Here is a 26,323-nt window from a genome sequence, read left to right on the forward strand (position 1 = left end):
TAGATGATACAGCAGAGAAAGTGAGAACGGGGGATCAAACCACTGCCTCCAGCACAATCACTAGACCAGCTAATTAATATTCAAACTCTCTTCTTTAAGTTGGTAACACATAGGAGGCACTCAGAAATGTGTACAATTTCATCAGCAATTACTTGCACTATCAATTGTCGTTGTTGACTGGTGTTGTAGCAACACTTACTTCAAACTACATTGTATGGATATTAAGTATTGTAATGTTTACTAGGGATAAACATTTTATTTTTTTGAATTTCTGCATTCAGAGTATTTGACTCAGTATGTGACTTACTGCTTCCTCAGAATTCCTCTTGTAGGCCTTCACTTTCATCTGCAGCTTATCTACCAGGTCCTGAAGTCTGCTAACGTTCTTCTTATCCTCCTCAGTCTGTGGGAGAAGATAAAATCATTGTCAGTATAGTTTTATACACAAACCTGTCTGTGTTAGTGTCAAGTGTGTGAAGAATGCACTTTCTCTTACCTGGTAAGTGAGCTCCTTGACTCTGCGCTCATACTTCCGGACTCCCTTGACCGCGTCTGCACCTCTTCTCTGCTCTGCCTCCACCTCAGTCTCGAGCTCACGCACCTTTGTGGAACAAATACATTTAGGCATTTGTTTGAGGTGGATGAAACAAATCTTTGTGAAACAGAGGTAGAGTCTTCTACCCAATCAAGGAGGCATAATTGTTGTCTTTCACTATGTATTTTTCCAAGTGGTTCCCAAAGTGGAATTTACCCTTAAATTTGTTCATGAATATTGCTAGCAACAACAGATTTAAACTACCAAGGATCTGTGGAACAAGATTAGAAGGTCCAATACAATACAATGTAATATTATTAATCCACTGTTTATGTTCTAAACCCTTAGATGTACAACATGGGCATGGGAGGCTCACAGGGATATTGGTCGGCACATTATTCTGACAATTATACATTTTAAAGGTCAATTCTTCTTGTAGTTATAATATATAGGACTCTTTTTTTATTTGATTGATTTTGTCATGCATTTAGCAGTGCATGTTGCAGTACCAGTATGACCAACAGAGGCCGCCACTCGCCTGTTAATGTTATGAGTTTGCGACAGCAAGACAGAAGCACCGACATAAATACATTTTTATGTCTTTATTTTTAAGGTAAGCGAGTGGAAAAGCACCATATTCTAGAGAGTAATGTTTGTTAAGATGTTATGTTTTCATGTTTTTATGAACTTATGAAAGTCCTGTAGCCTACAAGCTAATTTAGTCGTTAGCCTTCTAGCTGGTAGCCCCGCATAGCAACGCTAGCTTCCCTAGTAACGGCCCTTTTGCAGCAGAATAAATAGGACATGTAGCTTGCGATCTAGAGAGAGAGAAATGAAACACGTGACTAGATGTAAATAAAATATTACTATGAGATGAATTAGATCAATGTGTGTTTATGTATCAGACATTTGTATTATTATTATCATTATTATTATTATTGAATCTATTAACTTAAATTGCAGTTTAGAAGAACTTTACAAGCCTAAATGAAACAACTAGATAAATACAGTTTTATATCTTGACTTTATTTGAAGGTCTTGGCTCCAATTCTTCTCAAGTCCATAACATAAGTGTGACATATTTACAATGTTTTGTTTTGAACATAATTGCACTGTAATTTATGCTTTAAAATGGGAAAATATTCCCTCTGATGCCAAGAGAGCGGACTTTCAAATGTTCTTTTCCAGCGGCCAAGACTTGATTAGTCCGACCATGCACTGCTGAAGTCATATTAAAACTGCGTGGATGCTTTTTATATCGCACTCTAATGTAAGAGTTGTGTTATGATATTATGAAGGGGTCCCTGATGCAAAGACATTTGGAAACTCCTGATTAAGGTGGGTTAATGAGAGAAAAAGTAATTACAAAATGCTCCAGTGTATTTTACATGATCAAATACATTTCCAGCAAACTGTTTTTTAATCCAACCCCAAATCCACCCTGCTGGTAACTCACCCTGGACTCCAGTTTCTGGAGCTGCTTCTTGCCTCCCTTCATGGCCAGATTCTCAGCCTCATCCAGGCGGTGCTGCAGGTCCTTGACTGTGATCTCCAGGTTCTTCTTCATCCTCTCCAGGTGAGAACTGGTGTCCTGCTCCTTCTTCAGCTCCTCAGCCATCATGGCCGCCTGGAAAAGTAGTTTGTTTAATTAATGCACCAATTGGCAAAAATCATAACGTTCCCTCTGAGATCTTTGTTGTTCTTAACCAGCCCAGCTACCATTGGCCCTTAGGGAAAAAATCAAGATGATGTAATTCAAGGACTCACGTCAGTGATTGCCTTCTTGGCCTTCTCTTCTGCATTCCTGGCCTCCTGGACGATGTCGTCCACCTCTCCCTGCACCTGCACCAGGTCAGTCTCCAGCTTCTTCTTGGTGTTCAGAAGGCTGGTGTTCTGAAGGAGGAAACAAGACGATTTGTTTAGCTCTAAAGAGAATTTACAAGGATGAAATTATTAAACTCTCAATGCATGCATTGTTGAATTCAAGGTGTGTTTAAACAGTATGCTTGGTTGGAAATGGCTTTGACCCATACTTGGGAGTGCAGCAGTCCAACACGCTCGCTTGCGTCTACCAGCTCAGTCTCAGCCACTTTGCGGCCTCTCTCTGTCTGCTCCAGAGCAACTCTCAGCTCCTCGATCTCAGCCACCATCAGACCATTTCTACGCTCCACCATGGCTGCCTGCTCCTTCATGTCCTCTGCGACACGGACGGCATCGTCAAGGTGCAATTGGGCATCCTGTGGTTCACAAGGACATACATTCATTAGGACTTGTGGAAATAGGGGTGATAGGATGGGTGATATAAATGTTAATTGGGAAGAATTTACCCAGTATCCCTAACTTTCTACAGTGCATTGTCCACTCTATTCAATTCCTCTGTTCAATTCTTTTCTACAGATTCACAAACAAATCCCTAGCTATGTTCAGGTTTTTGAGCCTGATGTCCCAGTCCCTTTACCTTGAGCTGTCCCTGGACGTTCCTCAACTGTTTCTGGGCCTCAGCGGCCTGCCTGTTGGAGTGGCTCAGCTGGATCTCCATCTCGTTCAGGTCTCCCTCCATCTTCTTCTTCACCCTCTGGGCATCATTCCTGCTCCTGACCTCAGAGTCCAGGGTGCTCTGCATGGAGTCAACCACCCTCTGGCTGTTCCTCTTGATCTGCTCCATCTCCTCATCCTTCTCAGCGATCTTCCTGTCCACCTCACCCTTGATCTGGTTCAGCTCCAGCTGCACACGCAGAATCTTGGATTCCTCGTGCTCCAGTGTTCCCTGGACAAACAGAAGCAGTCAGAAAAATCATGTTCAATACATTTGTATGTAGGAATTAAATATGTATGACTACAACAAACTCCAATACAAGGATCATTGGACTGTAGCTGGCGTTGGCTAGTGTAACACTGCTTTCCCCATCAAACAGCTGTAGTTTGTACCTCAGCCTCCTCCAGAGCGGTCTGGATCTCAGACTTCTCTGTCTCCACGGTCTTCTTAGCCTTCTCCAGCTCATGGATGCTCTTGCCAGTCTCTCCGATCTGCTCAGTCAGGTCAGAGATCTCCTCTGCACACACACACACAGGAGCAGTTTACACTTGGGAGATTTTCAGTGGATATTCCAGTGTGCTGAATTTGACATGAAATCATATTAACAGTTAATTAATTAACAGCACTTCATAGGATCTTGCAAATCTAATCGCCGACCACTTATTGGAATGTTCAAAGGAATAACAACTACAAGTAAAATATTTACAAATTATACTGTATGTGACAATTCTGAAATGTTGTAAAATTAATGTTGATGATTACAGTTCCCTCCATTTTCAAAACACTAGTCAAACATGAGCCAAATAGAACTGCTGCCAAATGCTCACGTTGCAGGTTCTTGTTCTCTCTCTTCAGAGTCTCCAGATGATCCAGAGCCTCCTCGTAGGAGTTCTTCATCTTGAAGAGTTCAGTGCTCATAGAGCGAGCCTCCTTCTGAGCTCCTTCCAGCTCAGCCTGGCCCTCCTCATACTTCTGCTTCCACTCTGCCAGAACCTAGGAGAATCCATGGAATTTTAATTAGAAGTCATAGATGAAGAGTTTTTAAATTAGAAATGAGAAATAATTATACAATTGATAAAAAATATAGGTTTATTCATTTTCACCTTGTCAAAGTTCCTCTGCTTCTTGTCGAGGTTGGCGGCCAATGCGTTGGCTCTCTCAACATCAATCATGAGGTCCTCCACCTCTCCCTGCAGCCTCTGCTTGGTCTTCTCCAGGGAGGCGCACTTGGAGTTGGTCGCCTCAATGGTCTCCTCAGCATCCTGCAGACGCTGGGCCAGCTTCTTCCTGTTGGACAACAGAGGGTGGTTTAATGGTGTATTTATTTTATTTTGATAAACAATACATATTGATGTAACATTTTCTCAGAGCCCCCTACCACCCTCACCATCCACACCATATCTGAGTTTTTCTGTTGTGTGCGACTCACTTGGCCTCCTCCAGCTCCTCTGTACGCTGGATGGCATCAGTTTCATACTTAGTCCTCCACTGAGCCACCTCACTGTTGGCCTTGGACATGCCACGTTGCAGCTCTGCCTTGGCCTCCTGCTCCTCCTCAAACTGCTCCCTCAGGAGGTCACAGTCATGGCGGGCAGACTGGACACCGTGGGCCAGTGCGTTTTTAGCCTGTGAGAAAGAAAGAGAAAGACAAAGAATGATTAGCGAGATGCTCAAACAAATTATGGGAAAAAGTCTCTGAGGGTGGAGAGACAGTAGAATTCTCTGAGGGTTGAGAGACAGTAGAAGTCTCAGAGGGTGGCGTAGTCACCGTCTATATGAAGATATAGCTCTAAACTCTGTGGACGTGGAGTCCATTTTGGGTCCCTTACCTTGACCTCCTCCTCAATCGCCCTCTTCAGCTCCTCCACCTGCTGGGTGAAGGCCTGTTTTCCTCTGGTCAGTTGAGACACCAGGGCTTCCTTCTCCTCCAGCTGGCGGCCAAACTCACCTGCAGGGACAGAGGGACATCTTGTTAATAGGGTCTCTGTTCTCTAAGATTGAACATTTATTTTGAGGTATCGTAGGGCAATGTTAGGTGGGGAATATTACAGTATAAATTATGTGGATACAGCCCCCAACACGTTATTGTGTTTTCTGAAGGAAAGCATTGGCTTGTTGTTCATTGTTGAAGGTACCATTTTCTGTCAGGAGTCTGGCTCTCTGTCCACTGATGTCGTTGACCTGGCGAACATTCTCATCATTCTTAGTCTTGAGCTCACTCAGCTGGTCCTCAAGAGTACGGCACATCTTCTCCAGATTGCCCTGTTAGTGAAACATTTTCCATCATTACTTTATATATGTGACTCCTGTCAACTTCAGTTCACTTGAATGGTAATGTAGTTGACCCTCCTCAACACTGCTTTACCAAAACATCACTACTCACCTTAGCCTTGGCGACGGCCTCCATGTTGCTAGAGAGGTCATCAATCTCCATCTTGTACTCGCTCTTCTCCTTCTCCAGCTTCTGCTTGACGCGCTGCAGGTTGTCGATCTGCTCCCCGAGCTCAGCCACACTGTCGGCCTGCTTCTTGCGCAGAGCGGCGGCTGTGGCCTCATGCTGCAGGGTGGACTCTTCAAGATCACGACGCAGCTTCTGGAACTCAGCCTCACGCTTCTTGTTCATCTCAATCTGAGCAGCAGTGGCGCCTCCGGCCTCCTCCAGCCTCTCGCTGATCTCCTCAAGTTCCCTGGAGAGATCGGCCCTCTGCTTCTCAACCTTAGCCCTGGCAGCACGCTCAGCCTCAATTTCCTCCTCCAGCTCCTCAATACGGGCCTAGAACAGGGGGCAGGAGCAGGGGGGATGAACACTACAATACAGTTGAAACAATTGAACCTCACAAAATAATAATAGTATGTATATTTTGCATAAATGTGTTTAATAAAAAGCCAGTTACACTAATATATTCAGTAGACAGTGTCCCATGCAGGAACCAAAACCACAATGTTCAGAACCACCATCTTCCAACCTACTCAGCCATCAGAAGCCACCGGGAAATGTGTGCTACCAGAACAATGTTTTCAGGAAATGATTCAAGTCTGTGCTTTTCTGTACTGGAGCTTATATCCTGTACTGTACCTGGAGTTCCTTGATCTTCTTCTGCAGCTGAGCTCCCAGAGACTGCTCATCCTCAACCTTGCTGAGGAGCTGGGTGGTCTCAAACTCCTTCCTAAGAAACACAAATACACCGATTGCAGAGTTAGTTTTTGTTTGATAGTGTAAAGGGAGAGAATCATACCATTTACTTTGCTTTTAAAAATACCATTCAAGTGTTAATTCCTTATTACAAGAATTTGTCAAGAACAACCATTATAGCAGCTAATACTGTAGTCATAGGTTTGTGTTTACTTCTTGATTTTCTCATCAGCTTGCTGCTTGTCATTCTCCAGGTCCATTATGGACTCCTGGGCCAGTTTCAGATCTCCCTCCAGCTTTCTCTTGGATCGCTCAAGGTCCATACGAAGCTTCTTCTCTTGCTCCAGAGAACCCTCAAGCTAGAAGATAAAAATACATATATTGTTCAAATCTAAACAACTGAAGATAATATCATCTTACATACTATCATGGCCAAAATGTCAAACCACTCACGTCGTCCACTTGCTGTTCCAGCTTGGTCTTGGCCTTGGTCAGAGTGTTGACTTTGTCCTCCTCTGCCTGCAGGTCATCCAGTGTCTGCTGGTGGGCCTCTTGGAGGGCTTTCTTCTCCTTGGTCAGCTTGGCAACACTCTCATCCATAGACGCCATCTCCTCTGTCAGGTTTTTAACCTGTAAATGGCCACAACATAATTATACTTCACCATAAAGGGGAGATTTAGTTTGTTATATATTGCATTCATTTCATTAAGATTAGAACTGCATCTACATTTACTGTACTATAGATTCAACACTAGATGGAAGTGTTAACAATGCCAGTGTACTGAGTGGAAAACATAAATGAGGGGGATCAGAACATGCAATGAATGTTGAGAGTACCACGCAACTGAAATTCTACTATTGTACAACGTGAATTCCATTTCTGTTAAGCTATGTTTTGAGGTGATTATTGTTTGGTTAGACTGTCTATGGTAAGACACAAGACCTTGTTTTCAGTGGCGTGCTTCTCCTTCTCCACTTTGGCCAGGGTGAGCTCCAGGTCATCAATGTCCTTCTTCAGTTCAGAGCACTCATCCTCCAGCTTCCTCTTCTTGGCAGTCAACTCAGCATTGATCTCCTCCTCATCCTCCAGCCTCTCGGTCGTCTCTTTGAGTTTGGCCTCCTGCTGGATCTTGCTCTTGATGAGCCCCTCACACCTTTCCTCAGCATCATTCAGACTCTCTCCTTCCTGGTTTCAGAACAGGAGAAAAAATTCAGCGACCTAATTTTTTGTGTCAAAATATACACTTTAGTCAAAAAGTTCAGAGCAAATCAATAGACATTCATGAAATATATACAATATATAACATGGGCAATAAAAATGTGTGAGTTAGCCACATACTTTACAGTGTGTTCATATGTGTGTGTATGTGTGTGTATTCATGTGTATGTAAATGTGCCCATACGAGGGTAGTTGTTCACTCACAGATGCGACTTGGAGCGACAGGTCATTCTTCTCCTGCGTCAGGGACACCAACTTCTCCTCCATTTGCTTCTTCGTGGACAGAGCCTTGGCCAGGTCTGTCTTCATCTTCTCATAGTTCTCCTTCATGTTGGCCAGCTCCTTCTCAGTCTCAGCGCTCTGCAGCAGGGGCTTGATCTTGAAGTACAACTTCATCCATGGCCAGGTTTTGACATTCATGAATGAGCGGATGTTGTACTGGATGGCGTAAATTGATTCTCTGGTCGACAGAAACGATGGAGTGGCATGGTGAGTGATTAGATGAACAACAAAACAGAACCACCTGTCACTGTTTGTTTACAGCTGAGCAAAGGGGTTAGGGAAATGTAACCCCTCCTAAATTCACAGATAGCGGACTAGATGCAAGGACTGACAGGTTATGCTAAGCTCATGATGCATTTTATATTCTTCAAGAATTAAAAGGTAAATACCACACATTTAAATGACAGTTGAACAGCCAAATCCCAAACTGCAGCTATAAAGCTAGAATCCTTAGTTGCTACATCCATTTCTGGACTAAATGAATGAACCCAAAAGCTTTATTAGACCATTATAAGATGTACTTTCTCATTCTGAACAACTCACAGCATATACAGTATGTAATCATAATGCATTAGATACAGGTGGTTGACAGAAAGCTTTGCCAAGATGTCTGCTATTCCTCACCTCCTCTCCATCATCTTGCTAAACTCTCTCCTCATGAGGAATCCACGGCTGAGAGCCTGGACCATGCCGACTAGAGAGGCCAGCTTCTCATCTCTCATCTCCTCCAGGACACCCAGCAGACCGGCTTTGAAGAAGACCTGAGACACAGGTTAACATGGTCAATGGAACCACAGATGGTGACAGATAGAAAGGGTTGAATCAAAAGAGGGGAACAACACCACTAGATTGATTTAAACAACATTAACTTTGCAACGGTTACAAACATACCATGTGATAGGTTGTTTCTAAGTTGTTAGTTATTGTACAGTTGTAGATTAATAATGTACACAGATACAGATAACTGCAGCCATACCACTCTAACACAATGCACATGGTAATGAGTTTAGTTTCTCGTCTATACTTGTGATGAATGACTGAAGAAAAAAACAGTACAATGTTTTTCCACCTTTTCCATTAGTTAAATGAAGAAGAAAGAACAAAAGGATGGATAGATCAACTGGAGAGATTTTATATGGTACAGGTTTAAATTATTATTCAAGTTGTGTTTTGATGTCAGCTTTTGCTGGGGGCATTTGACTGACCTTGGTGTGTCCAAACTTGTAATCCTCGTGATTCACATCAATGGACCCAAGCAGCTTCTCAGAAGCCTTCTTGTTGTCCATGAACTGGCCCTCAGGGATGACACTGGCATTCAGTACTTTGTACCTGAATGAGGAGACATTTTTAAAGTATGTCAAGTTGTAATATGTTGGTTATATTTCGTAAAAGGTAAGACTATTCTGATGCTGGGAAAACCTTTGTGCATTTGTGTTTGTGTGTGTATACCTTTGTTTGAAGTCAGCATAGATGATTCTGCTGGGGAAGCCCTTTCTGCAGATCCTGATACCCTCCAGTACACCATTACACCTGAGCTGGTGGATAACCAGGAAGTTCTCCATCAGACCTGGTAAAACAAAACAAGTCTCTTTTAATACTCATAATCAGGTTAAAGATTGGGATTGTTAAAGTCACTGATAGTGTACTGATAAGATATTCTTGTACCTGGAGTCTTTGACTCGTTGGGGATCAGGCAGCGCACAAAGTGAGGATGAGTGCTCCTCAAGTTGGTCATCAGCTTATGTAAGTTCTCCTGTAAGAGGGTTACAAACCATTTTCTCAGAAATAATTTACGATAATCAATGCACATTTTAAAGGACTGAATATACACATTTCAAAAGCTCACCCTGAACTGGGAGGACACTGTCTGCATGGAACCACCCTTCTTCTTGCCTCCTTTCTTGGCTTTATCTGTTAAAATGGGGAAAAGTAAAAGATAACTAGAAAAGTACATTTCCTAGAGCGGGTGGAATAAATAGAATAATAATAAGAGTAAGAAATCTAGAGTGGTCTTGTCTTCAGCAAGCACACTAATTATAAACCAGAGAATCTCTGGTTAACTTCTTGCCACTATAGGGGGTGCTGTTTTGCATTAGCATAATTTGCTCTACAGATTAAACTGCCTAGTACTCAATTCTTGCTCGTACAATATGCATATTATTGTTATTATTGGATAGAAAACACTCTCTAGTTTCTATAGCCGTTTGAATTATGTCTCTGAGTGAAACAGAACTCATTCTACAGCACTTTTCCTCCCAGTGTGTGAGATTTCAGAAATCTTGGCCTCTGGTTCCAGATCAGTTTTAAAGTCCCTGTAAATCCTATGAGGATACAAACACTGCCCACGCCTTCCTCTAGATGTCAGTAAGTGGTGACAATTTGAATGGAGTCGATTGCGCAATCAGTGCCTCTATAAATCACCAAATACCGGAAGTAGCGTTCTTTTGGACCCTGCGCTCAACGCAAGAAGGACGTTGGACTGGGCTTTTTCCAAGCCTTGGTTTAGCCAGTAATATAGCGCCGGTCATGTTTTTACTCGTTATAGGTGTTAAAAACATCATAAGGTAGTTAATTTAAACCGTTTTATAGCAATTTATATCCGTTTAGTGCGATTTTGAGGCATTTCTATGTGATGCTCTTTGAAGCTTTGGGCACGTTTCGGGGTCCCGGTCGAACGTTAGTGGGCATTTCGACAGACAGAGGACATCTTTCGACCAAAAGAAGATTAGACCCAAGAAAGGATACATTGCCCAAGATTCTGATGGAAGATCACCTCATAGTAAGAAATATTTAAGATGGTAAATCGTTGTTCTGTCGAAAAATTTTAAACGCATATTCCGCCATTTTGTTTGGTATAGCTTCGCTTGGCGAACCCTGTATTGCACAGTAAGGATAATTTTAGAAATGTAATTCAGCGATTGCATTAAGAACTAATTTGTCTTTCGATAGCTGTCCAACTTATATTTTTTTAGTCAAGTTTATGAATAGTTATCCATGAGACAAGATCACTGTGAAAGATGGCGTCCGACATTTTCAGGCTAGTTTTGCTAGTATTGTCATTGTATAACCACGGTTGTTTGTGGCTAAATATGCACATTTTCGAACAAACTCTATATGTATGTTGTAATATGATGTTACAGGAGTGTCATCGGAAGAATTCTGAGAAGGTTAGTGAAAAAATTAATATATTTTGGCGATGATAACGATATCGCTCTCTTTGGCTTGAATCAATGGTCGGGTAACGTTTGCATATGTGGTATGCTAATATAACGATTTATTGTGTTTTCGCTGTAAAACACTTAGAACATCTGAAATATTGTCTGAATTCACAAGATCTGTGTCTTTCCATTGCTGTGAGTTGTGTATTTTTAAGAAATATTTTATGATTAGTAATTAGGTAATACACGTTGCTCTGTGTATTTATTCTAGTCGAGTTGTGATGGTGGGTGCAATTGTAAACTATGATTTATACCTGAAATATGCACATTTTTCTAACAAAACCTATCCTATACAATAAATATGTTATCAGACTGTCATCTGATGAGGTTTTTTCTTGGTTAGTGGCTATCAATATCTTTATTTGGCCGAATTGGTGATAGCACCTGATGGAGTAAGAAACTGATGGAGTTAGGAAAGTGGTGTCTTTTGCTAACGTGGTTAGCTAATAGATTTACATATTTTGTCTTCCCTGTAAAACATTTTAAAAATCTGAAATGGTGGCTTTATTCACAAGATCTGTATCTTTCATTTGGTGTCTTGGACTTGTGATTTAATGATATTTAGATGCTACTATTTAATTGTGACGCTATGCTAGCGATGCTAATCAGTGTGGGGGGGGGGTGGGGGGTGATCCCGGATCCGGGGTTGAGAGGCGGTAAAAGTTAACTTCACATGTATCTAGAGGCAAATGCTGCCAATGAGATTGTGTTAAATAAGACCTACTGCATGATTAAATTAACCAAGTCTATGAGTAAATCAACCTAGTAATAAACATTGAGAAATTGTGATACATTGAAAGACCAAAGAACATTTGGGTCTGACTTGTAACTAGTATTTAATTAAATGTTGTGACATGATGCTAGTCTTACCCTCAGGAGGGGGAGGGGGATACAGGGCAGCCAACATTTTGACTCCTGACTTCCCGTACAGTTGACAAACTGAGTCGTTCAAGGGGTCCTTGTTCTTCTCCAGCCAGCCAGTGATGTTGTAGTCCACAGTGCCGGCGTAGTGCACCAGGGAGAAGTGGGCCTCTGCCTTGCCTTTGGCAGGCTTGGGCTTCTCAAACGCCTTTGTTTTACCAAGATGCTGGGCGTACAGCTTGTCCTTGAAGGTAGTGTCTGAAGACTTGGGGAACATGCACTCCTCTTCAAGGATGGAGAAGATGCCCAATGGCTTTACGAAAAGAGATGTATATCAAATTAGTGATATTTCCGTTTAGGATAACATTCATTCCTTTAGTAAACATTCTATTTGCGGATTACATTCATTTCGGGGAACATAATAGGAAACATATTGAGTTCTCAACAGTCAGATACGTTGTACCACTGTGATAATATCTCACACAGGGCTCACTATGATCTTTGCTTTTGCAGTCCATTATAATGGTCCATTAAAATCCTCACAGACAGCTTACCTTCTCAATAAGCTCAATGCAGGCAGCCAAGTCCATGCCGAAGTCAATGAAGGCCCAGACGATTCCCTCCTTTTTGTACTCCTCTTGCTCCAGGACGAACATGGTGTGGTTGAAAAACTGTTGCAGTTTCTCATTGGTGAAGTTGATGCACAGCTGCTCCATGCTGTTGTACTGTTGATGGAGTTTTAAAAGGGATCATTTCATCATACAAGACTGTAATCCATCTCAATCACATCTAATTGTCTTGTTCTGGTCTCATACTCACATCAAAGATCTCAAACCCGGCAATGTCAAGCACACCGATATAGAACTGCCTTGGATTCTTGGTGTCCAACATCTCATTGATACGGATGACCATCCACAAGAACATCCTCTCATAGATGGACTTGGCCAGAGCACTGACTGAGTTATTAACCTGCAATGATAATACCTCAAATTAATACATGAGATATTGACCGTGTCTGGTGATAAGGTGATAAGACCTTGGGATAAACAACATCACTATTTAAAAAAAGCAATGCACTCGTCCCCAAAATAATTCCAGTGCTCAGAAATTGGTAGATGCTGTGTTTTGCAGTCTTACCTGAGCCACAGTCTGTCCCTTGGTCACATACTCATTGCCGACCTTCACTCTGGGGTAGCACAGAGCCTTCAACATCTCAGCTGAGTTCAGGCCCAGCAGGTAGGCGATTTTATCAGCCACTGGAGAGAGAACCAACAACAACAGACTCAGGGACACAAGATCACTTGTTTATGATGTCACACTGACATAATAGTTTGGATAACTTTGTGAGTTTGGTTTTGATTTTCTCCCATATTCATCATTTCAAATCATTTCGGGAGTTTGGAATTTGGTTTCCAAAAACTCTCCTGCATGACTTTTGTAATGGAATTTCTCCACTTAAGACGAACACCCAATGTAAATGAATCCTTTATCCTTTTATTAAGAGTAACATTGTTAGACTAAAATGAAAACAATGCCTTCCAATAAGGAGAAAGTTATCATGTTTGTTTTGCATGTTTCTCAACCTTACAATAGGGGTAAAAGCAGAACATTGTTTGAGAGTGATCCATGTGTATTAGCAGTAGTGATTGAGAGGGATTTCCTACTGGAAAGATGTCCTAGTTGAAGGAAACTGATAACTCATGTTACTCTGAAAGGGGAAAGAACACTCACTTAATGGTGTTGAATGACCTTTGCTCTGACTTTCTGGTGAGGCCTGATCACTCAAAGGCTAGAGACACTGGGTGAGATTTCAGTATAATATGTAAATGCTGGTAAATGCTAGTAAGTAGTGTATTGCTGTTGTTGTTTGGCTTCAATACACATCTCACCAGATTGGGTCTGCTGTTCTCTGACTCCCTGACCCTGTAACTCTGCCATGAGGTTGCCAACATGATAGGGGAGTATAAGCCAATTTGCAAACAGTTGTGATTCTCTTTGACATTTGAAATGGTTTGAACAGTTGTGATTCTCTTTGATATTTGCCTTAGAAATTAGAATTAAGAATATTGGGAATGTAATAATTTGTCATACAGTGAAAGGTTATTCTGGATTTCCTGAATCAGAAATAGCCTAAACTGTTGTTCTGGTCTGTCCTCTCTCTCTCTCGAGGTTATGGTGAATGTGACCACAGATGGTATCTAGATGCATGGAAGGGATCATTCCACCGAGAACAGTGTGATCCTTAACCCCTCCAAACGTATCTCATGCTGCTTGTGGACTGGCCGGAAAACGGATAAGACAGAATGGACCACAAAGGGTGGTGGCGGCGGCTCAGGTGAGAGTTTCGTCTGCTTGGGGATATTGAAATCGGGACATTATCAAGGGCCATCCACATTGACAGGCATGAGTTCCATGTGTACCATTGTGAGGATGAACTGCAACGCTATCTTAAGAAGAAAACAAAGAGACACCAGAAGAATGAGTGCTGGGAGGGGGAGGGGTGGTCAACCGTTACCGTAACTGATTTAGGATGGTCCAAAATGGTTTATTTGTGGGTATTAGGTTGATTGTGGGGGTCTGCACACTTTGAAATGTTATTTAGTAATTTGGACTAGAAATTGAGATACTGATGTGTCACTAACATGCCACTGGCGATAGTATAAGACAAGGACAAAGTTAATGCTAGAAATATCAGATGAATATAATATATGTTGACATGTAGTACATGTATACACCCCTGTCTTTAGATGAACATTCTGCCAGTGTCGGTGTGTGAGTCTTAAATTAAAGTCATAGATTCAAGAAGCATGGGATCATTTATCAGTAGTTTAAAGTATGATTCAGAAAGTCGAGAAGGAGAGAAAATGATTAAACATGTATTCTTTATCTTCCCTGTTCAAGGCAATATGTATTCAAGGTGGAGTGGAACATGTGAGTGATCACTGTTCCAGATGAGGGACTAATTATTTGACTTGACCACGTTTTAGTATGTTTCTTAAAGTGGCCTAGTAGCAGTAATTCATGTGTTATGGGTCAGATGGAATGATCTATGTGCAACTGTATTTGTGGCCGGTGGCAAAGTACAAAGGGGCCTGTCTCTGAGACAGAATATTTCCACAAGAGTGAGATAGGAGTCATATCGTAGAGCTAACTATATAGAGTGTGAACTATTGGCAGTATAAAACTTTCTTATAGCTTCACTGTTTTACATCATTATATAAATTGCTTATTCTCAAATAGCTGTTTGTGTATGAGTCTGGGTAATTAACAAAGGACTGAGGCAGGCTGCAAGAATGTGGACTTCCTAATCTGAAGGCTTCTCCTGACTGATATGAAGACTGGGAGACACTACCTGCCTAGCCACAGAGATTCATTGTACATCCTAGACTCAGAAGGGGAGAGGGCTTGTTTGGGAAAACAATCATTATACTTGGGAAAACAATATCTATACTTGTTGACTGCATATAAGCATGAAAAATAGAGGCGAAGTGAGGATGACATGATGTGGGAACACCTCTCCTGTTGCCTGATGAGGAAACCTAGGTGAAAGCATGAGTTGGTGTTTTTAGAGCCTTCATGTTTTATGGACCCCAGCAGAACCGTATCCTAAAGGTATAGAGTCAGGCAGGCTAGGGGAGAGTGGGAATCATCATGTTATCAGGTATAGAGTCAGGCTAGGGGAGAGTGGGAATCATCATGTTATCAGGTATAGAGTCAGGCTAGGGGAGAGTGGGAATCATCATGTTATCAGGTATAGAGTCAGGCTAGGGGAGAGTGGGAATCATCATGTTATCAGGTATAGAGTCAGGCTAGGGGAGAGTGGGATTCATCATGTTATCAGGTATAGAGTCAGGCTAGGGGAGAGTGGGAATCATCATGTTATCAGGTATAGAGTCAGGCTAGGGGAGAGTGGGAATCATCATGTTATCAGGTATAGAGTCAGGCTAGGGGAGAGTGGGAATCATCATGTTATCAGGTATAGAGTCAGGCTAGGGGAGAGTGGGAATCATCATGTTATCAGGTATAGAGTCAGGCTAGGGGAGAGTGGGAATCATCATGTTATCAGGTATAGAGTCAGGCTAGGGGAGAGTGGGATTCATCATGTTATCAGGTATAGAGTCAGGCTAGGGGAGAGTGGGAATCATCATGTTATCAGGTATAGAGTCAGGCTAGGGGAGAGTGGGATTCATCATGTTATCAGGTATAGAGTCAGGCTAGGGGAGAGTGGGAATCATCATGTTATCAGGTATAGAGTCAGGCTAGGGGAGAGTGGGAATCATCATGTTATCAGGTATAGAGTCAGGCTAGGGGAGAGTGGGAATCATCATGTTATCAGGTATAGAGTCAGGCTAGGGGAGAGTGGGAATCATCATGTTATCAGGTATAGAGTCAGGCTAGGGGAGAGTGGGAATCATCATGTTATCAGGTATAGAGTCAGGCTAGGGGAGAGTGGGAATCATCATGTTATCAGGTATAGAGTCAGGCTAGGGGAGAGTGGGAATTCATCATGTTATCAGGTATAGAGTCAGGCTAGGGGAGAGTGGGAATCATCATGTTATCAGGTATAGAGTCAGGCTAGGGGAGAGTGGGAATCATCATGTTATCAGGTATAGAGTCAGGCTAGGGGAGAGTGGGAATCATCATGTTATCAGGTATAGAGTCAGGCTAGGGGAGAGTGGGAATCATCATGTTATCAGGTATAGAGTCAGGCTAGGGGAGAGTGGGAATCATCATGTTATCAGGTATAGAGTCAGGCTAGGGGAGAGTGGGAATCATCATGTTATCAGGTATAGAGTCAGGCTAGGGGAGAGTGGGAATCATCATGTTATCAGGTATAGAGGCAGGCTAGGGGAGAGTGGGAATCATCATGTTATCAGGTATAGAGGCAGGCTAGGGGAGAGTGGGAATCATCATGTTATCAGGTATAGAGTCAGGCTAGGGGAGAGTGGGAATCATCATGTTATCAGGTATAGAGTCAGGCTAGGGGAGAGTGGGAATCATCATGTTATCAGGTATAGAGTCAGGCTAGGGGAGAGTGGGAATCATCATGTTATCAGGTATAGAGGCAGGCTAGGGGAGAGTGGGAATCATCATGTTATCAGGTATAGAGTCAGGCTAGGGGAGAGTGGGAATCATCATGTTATCAGGTATAGAGTCAGGCTAGGGGAGAGTGGGAATCATCATGTTATCAGGTATAGAGTCAGGCTAGGGGAGAGTGGGAATCATCATGTTATCAGGTATAGAGTCAGGCTAGGGGAGAGTGGGATTCATCATGTTATCAGGTATAGAGTCAGGCTAGGGGAGAGTGGGAATTATCATGTTATCAGGTATAGAGTCAGGCTAGGGGAGAGTGGGAATCATCATGTTATCAGGTATAGAGTCAGGCTAGGGGAGAGTGGGAATCATCATGTTATCAGGTATAGAGTCAAGCTAGGGGAGAGTGGGAATCATCATGTTATCAGGTATAGAGTCAGGCTAGGGGAGAGTGGGAATCATCATGTTATCAGGTATAGAGGCAGGCTAGGGGAGAGTGGGAATCATCATGTTATCAGGTATAGAGTCAGGCTAGGGGAGAGTGGGAATCATCATGTTATCAGGTATAGAGTCAGGCTAGGGGAGAGTGGGAATCATCATGTTATCAGGTATAGAGTCAGGCTAGGGGAGAGTGGGAATCATCATGTTATCAGGTATAGAGTCAGGCTAGGGGAGAGTGGGAATTATCATGTTATCAGGTATAGAGTCAGGCTAGGGGAGAGTGGGAATCATCATGTTATCAAACTTTGGGATTTTTGCCATATATGATCATGCATAGTTTAACGTATTACTAACACTGGTCATATTCCATAATTCTTTTTTCTTTTCAAGTCTCTTAGGAACCAGAAGGTTGAAGAGAAAGTCCCCTGCCGCTTTTGATGTTTCCATAAATGAACTTATGTAATGAAGCATGTGTGTACCTGTATGAAAGGAAGGTCTTAAGTTAAACCATTCTACTACAATGGTTTTACAAGTGTTAGACCATTGGAATAAGGATAAGTTATTAGTTAGATTGTACAACCCAGAATGAAGGGTTTGAAAGGATAAAGTGTCATTTTATGTGTTGATTTCACTTACTTTTATAGAAGTATTTTGATAGAACCTCCTTTGCTAGTTTAAGCCATAATCTAATGCTCACCTTAACATGTTACAATAATTATAACGGAAGTGATAAAAGGAGGGAATGTGATGGAACATTTTATGTTTGTGTGTTTTCAGATCAATGCAGCTTTTTCTTAAAATGCTTCTTCTTATTACCAATTCTGTTGGGTTCATGCGAGTGACTGATTGTACTCACTATCACTGTATAAGCAATTTGGCAGTACGCCTAGAACATTGCTCCGGGAACCAAGAGGAGTATCCTTAGTGGAGAATTTCCATTACACTTTCATGTGGCACTGTCTGTCTTAGGTGTTCTATTTCTATGTTTGGGACTGGGAATGGGACTAATATTCTACATATTGTATATCTATGAGTGGGACTCACCCTCTGTGCCGTCTGGCTCGGCCTGCTCCTCACGCTGCTTCTGCTTGAATTTCATGTTGCCATGGTGCACTACAGCTCCTGTCAGCTTGTAGATGCCAAGCTTCTCCTCATTAGTGAAGCCCAGGATGGTAATGGCATCCTGGCAATAAGGAAGAAGTACAACAGTGACGTTACGCTACAGTTCTGTGCTCACTCCAGAACGAATGGGATGGATAGATTTGACTCTTGGCCAACACATTAGTAGATGGCAGCACAAAATGAGTTTTACACAGTTCCACAGGGCACTTAGTGGTGCTCTCTTGTGGATGTCTTAAATGTATGTGCCTCAAGGCGAAGTGTGAAGGCATGAAAAGTTCCTTTATGTTCATGCTTAACTAACACAAGGCATTTTGAATCAAACATAAAATACATGAAAGTTCCCAGCTGCCACTAAGTCACAGTGCATTCAGTGTGTATGATGGTCCTACCCATTATATATCTATAGTTTGGTTAACACTTTGTTTGACTCACATCTGTCGCATCCAGCTCGTCATTGTCATTAATGCTGGCCACAGCGATCTGACCCTGGCTGCACATGGGGAAGTCGTAGGGGTTGGTGGTGAGGAGCGCCAATTCTGTGGACAACGGAGAACAGCTTGTCAGTTAAATCTCTTAGAATTCTGCTGTCCTACCTTTACAGTATCTCTCCCTCCTTTACTCAATAGATGGTCTCAAGGATACATGTAGTATATAATGAATAGCATCAAAAGAGGAGACTGAGACTTGTGGACTAGTGCATCACACTGCATTACTTGATAGATTTTTCCCAAAGACCCTCCAAATGTCTAGATGCCTTGTTACCTTGGATGTACTCATTGTAATAGTATTATTAGTGTGGACTATGAATATTTTTAACAAGTTCCACGGATGAGGGTGGGAATAATTTCCCCTGAACCTCTACTTTGTCGTACCAACTAGCTCAGGTTTGTGGCCTGTCATCATCTGGAAGAAGATGTGGTAGCCTCTCTCATCGGGCAGCTGGAAGGACACTCTGGACTTCTCCAGCAGGTCTGAGGGTGAAAGAGAGAGCGCGAGTGACACAAAGAGAGAGAGAGAGAGAGAGAGAGAGAAAACAAGATGAAATCAAATTTGATGATATGATCTACAAAAAATGATCTGTGTGAATTTAGGAAAGCATTGAGAAACAATCAAAACCAACTCACAGGTCTCAATGTCAGCTTTAGCCAGTTTACCAGCCTGGAAGTGAATCCTGATGAATTTACCCTGTAGTAGAGCATGGGGGTTAGGAATAGGTCAACAAATAAATAAACATTTTACTTTGATATACACCTTTAAATGTTACAGTTTGTTGGACATCTATTGATATAACAATAGGGAACTACTGAAATACATTTTTCTAATATAAGGTAACTTCCACAGTATGCCCTTCATACTTACAAAGCGAGACGAGTTGTCGTTCCTCACTGTCTTGGCATTACCGTAAGACTCCAGCAGAGGGTTAGCTGCAATGATCTGATCCTCAAGAGACCCCTGATTGAGAAACACAAGTTGCTCAGAAACGGGAAAAGTGGTCAAGTTTGTTTTTCTCTATGACTTGAACAAATTTCTTGAAACATGATTCACAGCTGGAAAAAAAGTTTGCTCAGAAAACCAAACTGAAATGTGATTAAAAGGCAAACATAAGCACAACCTACCTGCATTTTGTTGGGGTCTGCTTCCTTCTTGCCACCAGACACTGCAATGGTGGCAAAGTACTGGATGACACGCTTGGTGTTGACAGTCTTTCCTGCACCGGATTCTCCACTGGTTTATATGACAGAGAAAGAGGGGTTTTAGGTACATGTTTGAGTGTCAGATTGGCTTTCACCAAGAAATAGCATTGAAAAATACTTGTTTTCTAACATAAGTAAATCATTAACAAATATTCCCTTTCATCGACTCATTATTACACATAGCCTAATGCTCTAATCTATTCATAATGTCATGTATTTCATCACACCAGGTGACCCAACTTATTACAATAGGAACACTTTCTCAAGTGACATTTTAGTAAACAACTTACGTAATCAGGACGGACTGGTTCTCCTTATCTGGAACCAAAAAACACATTGCTTATCATACTGCAACATTATGGGTACATTCGTATAATCATGAATTTTATTTTGGAACATTTTCCATTCATGGATACTGAAATCAGACATTCCCAGCAAACTGTTCTAACCTAGACGAGAAAACTCTAAAGCATATTTGAATTTGATTTGATTTGATTTTACACCCAACTATCCATCCATCCATCCATCCATTAGCACTTATGGACTTTGATATCTATATGCACTTATGGACATCCATAGAGCTCCATTTTTATGGATTGTCTATCCATGTGAGAGACGACGACTCGGTCTCGACCTTTAAGTCCGGTGAAATTCTCCTGTCTTAGCTGGTGTCCTGTGTGAACTTACGTTTTCTCTCTCTCTATCTCTGAGGACCAGAGCCCTAGGACCATGCCACAGGACTACCTGACTTGATGACTCCTGGCTGTGCCTAGTCCACCTGGCCGTGCTGCTGCTCCAGTTTCAACTGTTCTGCCTGCGGCTATGGAACACTGATCTGTTCACCTGACGTGCTACCTGCTGTTTTTTGACTCTCCCTATCTCTCTCTCTCTCTCTCTCTCTCTCTCTCTCTCTCTCTCTCTCTCTCTCTCTCTCTCTCTACAGCACCTGCTGTCTCGACCTCTGAATGCTCGGCTATGAAAAGCCAACTGACATTTACTCCTGAGGTGCTGAACTATTGCACACTCTACAGCCACTGTGATAATTATTTGACCCTGCATGTCATCTATGAACGTTTGAACATCTTGTATGGCCTTAATGGCCATATACTCCTATAATCTCCAGCCAGAAGAGGACTGGCCACCCCTCAGAGCATGGTTCCTCTCTAGGTTTTTTCTTAGGGTCTGCATTGCTTGGTGTCTAGGGTTTTAGGCTGGGTTTCTGTATAAGCACTTTGTGATATCTGCTTATGTATAAAGGGCTTTATAAATACATTTGATTGATTGATCCATCCGTCCATCCATGAGATATCGTACCAATCATCATGAACTGAAAGGCGTTGTCAGAGACGGAGAAGATATGGGGTGGAGCCTCCACCCTCTTCTTCCCTCTGTAGGCGTTGACAACCTCTTCGTCGTACACAGGGAGCCACTTGTAGGGGTTCACCGTGGCACAGAAGAGCCCAGAGTAGGTCTGGATGAAAGCATAATTACATTTGTGGATTAGTAAAGTCAGATGTACTTTTACCTGGATTTATGTGAGGATGTGGGTGTACTTTGGTTTACTGATGTGGGTCTACTGTATTGATATGTTTTGGTTTCTACCTTTCATTTATGTATAGTAATGTATGTGTGTATTTATTACGTTCATGTATGTGTGTGTTTGTATGTGCAGGTTTCTTACATAGATCATCCATGCTGCATAACGCTCTTTGAGGTTATACAACACAGAGGCTTCATTCAGGTAGGTCATCATGGCCATGTCCTCAATCTTGTCGTACTTAGGGGGGTTCATCTCATAGATGTCTGCATCTTTGAACTCTTTTCCTTCCTGAAACAGTCAGAAATCTAGATTACACACAGATCAAACTGGACATGACTGAATGCTTTTTGCTCATTAAATACAAGTTTAATCATTTAAAAAATGCATGTCCACATTAATCCAACTACTTTGTTATCACCCACTGACATAACTGGTGACTAGTCAACATGAGAAATTCCATATAATTTATAAATTGCAGCAATAAAATTGATGTCTTTGAAGATTATATTCTGCTTACAAAAAACATTGGAAGTTTGTTTATGCATTTAGTTGACTTTTCAAGAATTAGAGTGATTGTACAAACTTGAACTTGAATAGTTTTCAGATCAGACTTACCTCCTTACTGCCGTCAGGTTTGGTAACTGTCACAGTACACTTCCCGTCGGCCCTGGCAGTGACTAAACCCTTAAGGTACAGCTCCACCTTGTCTGTCACATAGCAGGCGTTTTTTGAATCAAAGGGTGCGGCTTGTGCCTCCATCCTCTCCTTCTCAGATTTACGGAGGTATATGGCAGCCTTGCCGTAGATTTGCATCTCAGCGTCCGTACTCATGGTGACGGATAACTAGGAAAGAGATTAAACATGAAACATGATTGACTCTGTGGTGCTTCCTCCTCAGTCAACAGAGTTGGGTGAGCGATATCTCTCACAAAATATTCTCATAACTTTTTATGTGAAGACTGGAACCATGTCTCACCTTCTTTTCCCCTTCCTACAGATGAATGTGTACTTCTTGGAGGACCCTGTGAAACATTAGGGTGTTGTGAAAACACACAAGTCTAAAGCCTTATCATTTATCATAGAAAACATGTAACTAAATCATTACATGTCAAATTCTACTACAGGTGCAACTGGTAACTTTCATTTACTACACATCCACACATTCTGTTAGGAATTCAAATAAATTCCCCTGAAAACCCAGTTACATTCTAGAACACCCTTTCAAGTGCAGGAGCAACACTTTGACTGTAAATGAAAGTTACAGATTTGAAGTAAAACACATAATAAAAACAACATTACTTTTAATGCCACTTGATTTAATATTGTAAAATCTCACAGAACTCAATTCAAATAGTGCAGTTAGCTACTGCCTCAGATGCTGAGTGCAAGGATGAGACACATTAAAAAATCTAAGGAGGTGGAGAGGTCTTACCACAGAGAAAGAAGGTATCTGACTCATGGATGCTGGGGCCTCAGCCTCCTTATATCTGGTTGGAAGTGCTAACCAAGCAAAAGTTAATTATGGACCACTCTGGGAAAGGAAATGAATTGGATGAGAGAGGTGTTTATTTCTGTGTATCACTAGCACCTCCCACTTCCAGGAGCGCCACACTCCCATTACATAACTTTTTAATGTTTGTCTCCGAATTGAATTTCAGTGAATTAACATAAATGAGAGATTTCATTACTAATAGTTATGACAATATCAAAAGTTTGATTAATCTAATTGATTCCAATGTTACTTCCACTGACCCTCAAATACTGTAGTGGAATCCATGTTGCCCCACTACAACTAAAATAGTTTTCATTAAATCTAATCTGACCTTATTTAGTTCCATTTAAGTCGCATTAATCCTCATCAACAACTTTATATATATGTTCACCTATTATTTATATTATTTAGCTTATAAACACATCTGAACTGTCTCCTCACCTCATGCTTGTGACGGAGTTGGCCGTTACCTCGTGCTTTGCTCAGTTTGATTTATCACCCTGGTGGAACCATATTAAATTAAGATTTAAAAGCTAGAACGGAAACATTTAGGCTTTTAATTCCAGCTCATAAAACTGTTAAATATAATGTTTAGGTAAACTATATATAAACATACATACAAGTATGTGAACACCCCTTCAAATGAATGGATTCGGTTATTTCAGCCACACCCAATGCTGACAGGTGTATAAATTCGAGCACACAGCCATGCAATCTCCATAGACAAACATTGTCAGTAGAATGGCCTTACTGAAGAGCTCAGTGACTTTCAACGTGGCACTGTCATAGGATGCCACCTTTCCAACAAGTCAGTTCATCAAATTTCTGCCCTGCTAGAGCTGCCCCGATCAACGGTAAGTACTGTTATTTTGAAGTGGAAACGTCTAGGAGCAACAACTGCTCAGCCGCGAAGTGGTAGGCCACAAAAGCACACAGAACATAACCGCCAAGAGCTGAAGCACGTAAAAATCGTCTGTCCTCGGTTGCAACACTCACTATCGAGTTCCAAACTGCCTTTGAAAGCAATGTCAGCACAATACCTGTTTGTCGGAAGCTTAATGAAATGGGTTTCCATGGCCGAGCAGCCGCACACAAGCCTAAGATCACAATGCCCAATGCCAAGCGCCAGCTGGACTGGTGTAAAGCTCACCGCCATTGGACTCTGAAGCAGTGGAAATACGTTCTCTGGAGTGATGAATCACGCAAAACCATCTGGCAGTCTGACGGACAAATCTGGGTTTGGAGGAAAGCTACCTGCCCGAATGTGTAGTGCCAACTGTAAAGTTTGGTGGAGTATGAATAATGGGCTGGGGCTCTTTTTCATGGTTCAGGCCAGGCCCCTAAGTTCCAGTGAAGAGAAATCTTAGCGATACAGCATCAATGATATTCTAGGCGACTCTGTGCTCTCAACATTGTGGCAACAGTTTGGGGAAGGCCCTTTCCTGTTTCAGCATGACAATGCCTCAGTGCACAAAGCGAGGCCCATACAGAAATGGTTTGTCGAGATCGGTGTGGAAGAACTTGACTGGTCTACAAAGAGCCCTGACCTCAACTCCATCGAACACCTTTGGGATGAATTGGAACACCGACTGCGAGCCAGGCCTAATCGCCCAACATCAGTGCCCGACCTCACTAATGCTCTTGTGGCTGAATGAAAGCAAGTCTCAACAGTAATGTTCCAACATCTTGTCGAAAGCCTTTCCAGAAGAGTGGAAGCTTTTATAGTAGCAAAGGGGGACCAACTCCATATTAATACCAATGATTTTGGAATGAAATGTTCGACGAGCAGGTGTCCACATACTTTTGGTCATGTAGTTTATCAACAATTGGATAGTTGTTCCACGAAATGAGTCCCTTTAGCATCCCTTTGACATTTTCAGTAGAAATTGTGAACCAATATTGCATTTTAAAAGCATGTTATAGTAAATGAAATGCTCTGATCTCTAATATAAATAAAGACTTGCTAAAGTGGCAAAATTCATGCATTTAGGATGCAATGTCCCTATGTGAACCCTCTGTGACTTGTAGGAAGATTTTAACCCCCTTAACCCCGATCATTTTATCATTGCTAGTTGTTTTGTTGCTTTGACAAATACATTTTGGAAGATTATTATTTATTTCATGTGATTAGTGATTCATTTTAAGGTCAATGTGATCTGAACTCTTGTTTTAATATGATGAATCCTTTTCCTTTTTAAATATTTTTTTCAATGCAAACCTTGAACATCTAATAGTCAAATCTTTATGTAAAAGCAGGTGAGCTGGTTCTACTCTTTTTGGCCATTTTGTGGTGGAAAACTGAGTGGTTTAGAATAACACGACAACCCTGTTACCCATAGATAGACAGGCTAGAAATGTTTTAACAAATACATTTGTTTTGTAAAGCTTGCATTCAATTGCCCTTCCCAGTTGCACACAGCAAGCCTGTCACGAGGGGATTCATGGCTGAGTTCAGATAAAAACCTCAACCCTGTTACGGTCCATCCTGTTACCTTATTTGGCACTTAATGTAGAGGCACTTACTATAGTATTATTTTTGTTTAACCTCTTTCGATGGGAAAATATGTTTTATTAAGTTGAACATGTTCACTTTACGACGGAATGTTAAAATTAGGTGAAATAAAACGGTTTCATTTGCCAAGTTTCACGACCCATAAGGGACTCATTATGTGGAACGACCCATAAGGGACTCATTATGTGGAACGACCCATAAGGGACTCATTATGTGGAACGACCCATAAGGGACTCATTATGTGGAACGACCCATAAGGGACTCATTATGTGGAACAACCCATAAGGGACTCATTATGTGGAACGACCCATAAGGGACTCATTATGTGGAACGACCCATAAGGGACTCATGATGTGGAACAACCCATAAGGGACTCATTATGTGGAACGACCCATAAGGGACTCATTATGTGGAACGACCCATAAGGGACTCATTATGTGGAACGACCCATAAGGGGCTCATTATGTGGAACGACCCATAAGGGGCTCATTATGTGGAACGACCCATAAGGGACTCATTATGTGGAACGACCCATAAGGGACTCATTATGTGGAACGACCCATAAGGGACTCATTATGTGGAACGACCCATAAGGGGCTCATTATGTGGAACGACCCATAAGGGGCTCATTATGTGGAACGACCCATAAGGGGCTCATTATGTGGAACGACCCATAAGGGGCTCATTATGTGGAACGACCCATA

The 26,323-nt window shown here is 41.9% G+C and overlaps 1 protein-coding gene across 1 annotated transcript; it reads right to left on the reverse strand.

Moving 5' to 3' along the window:
- Nucleotides 1-80: 80 nt before the first annotated feature.
- LOC120023746 (myosin heavy chain, fast skeletal muscle-like) lies at nt 81-21,893 on the reverse strand. The gene is made up of 37 exons (XM_038967837.1): nt 21,757-21,893; nt 21,390-21,546; nt 20,366-20,393; nt 19,998-20,106; nt 19,741-19,833; nt 19,506-19,566; nt 19,254-19,352; nt 18,814-18,917; nt 18,304-18,442; nt 12,922-13,040; nt 12,604-12,753; nt 12,339-12,509; nt 11,794-12,097; nt 9,552-9,616; nt 9,371-9,458; nt 9,155-9,272; nt 8,911-9,034; nt 8,330-8,466; nt 7,628-7,883; nt 7,148-7,390; nt 6,658-6,834; nt 6,418-6,563; nt 6,148-6,238; nt 5,455-5,844; nt 5,207-5,333; nt 4,901-5,019; nt 4,501-4,697; nt 4,175-4,358; nt 3,899-4,064; nt 3,464-3,588; nt 2,994-3,302; nt 2,569-2,772; nt 2,303-2,428; nt 1,992-2,162; nt 497-601; nt 308-403; nt 81-92 (listed from the first exon to the last, which is right to left on the reverse strand). Exons 1-37 carry the CDS (start codon nt 21,865-21,867, stop codon nt 81-83), a joined length of 5,421 nt encoding a protein of 1,806 aa, XP_038823765.1. The 5' UTR covers nt 21,868-21,893.
- Nucleotides 21,894-26,323: the final 4,430 nt, after the last annotated feature.

This window comes from Salvelinus namaycush, chromosome 2, assembly GCF_016432855.1.
Source record: "Salvelinus namaycush isolate Seneca chromosome 2, SaNama_1.0, whole genome shotgun sequence".
NCBI classification, from domain to species: Eukaryota; Metazoa; Chordata; class Actinopteri; order Salmoniformes; family Salmonidae; genus Salvelinus; species Salvelinus namaycush.

Excerpts from the sequence above, each read along its gene's own strand:
- LOC120023746 (XM_038967837.1), bottom strand. The coding sequence starts at position 21,867 with ATGAACCCCCCTAAGTACGACAAGATTGAGGACATGGCCATGATGACC. Across the intron at positions 13,041-18,303 it reads CGAGCCAGACGGCACAGAGG|TGGCTGATAAAATCGCCTAC; the intron begins GTGAGTCCCACT and ends TTCTCTCTCCAG. Across the intron at positions 7,884-8,329 it reads AGCAAGATGATGGAGAGGAG|AGAATCAATTTACGCCATCC; the intron begins GTGAGGAATAGC and ends TCTGTCGACCAG.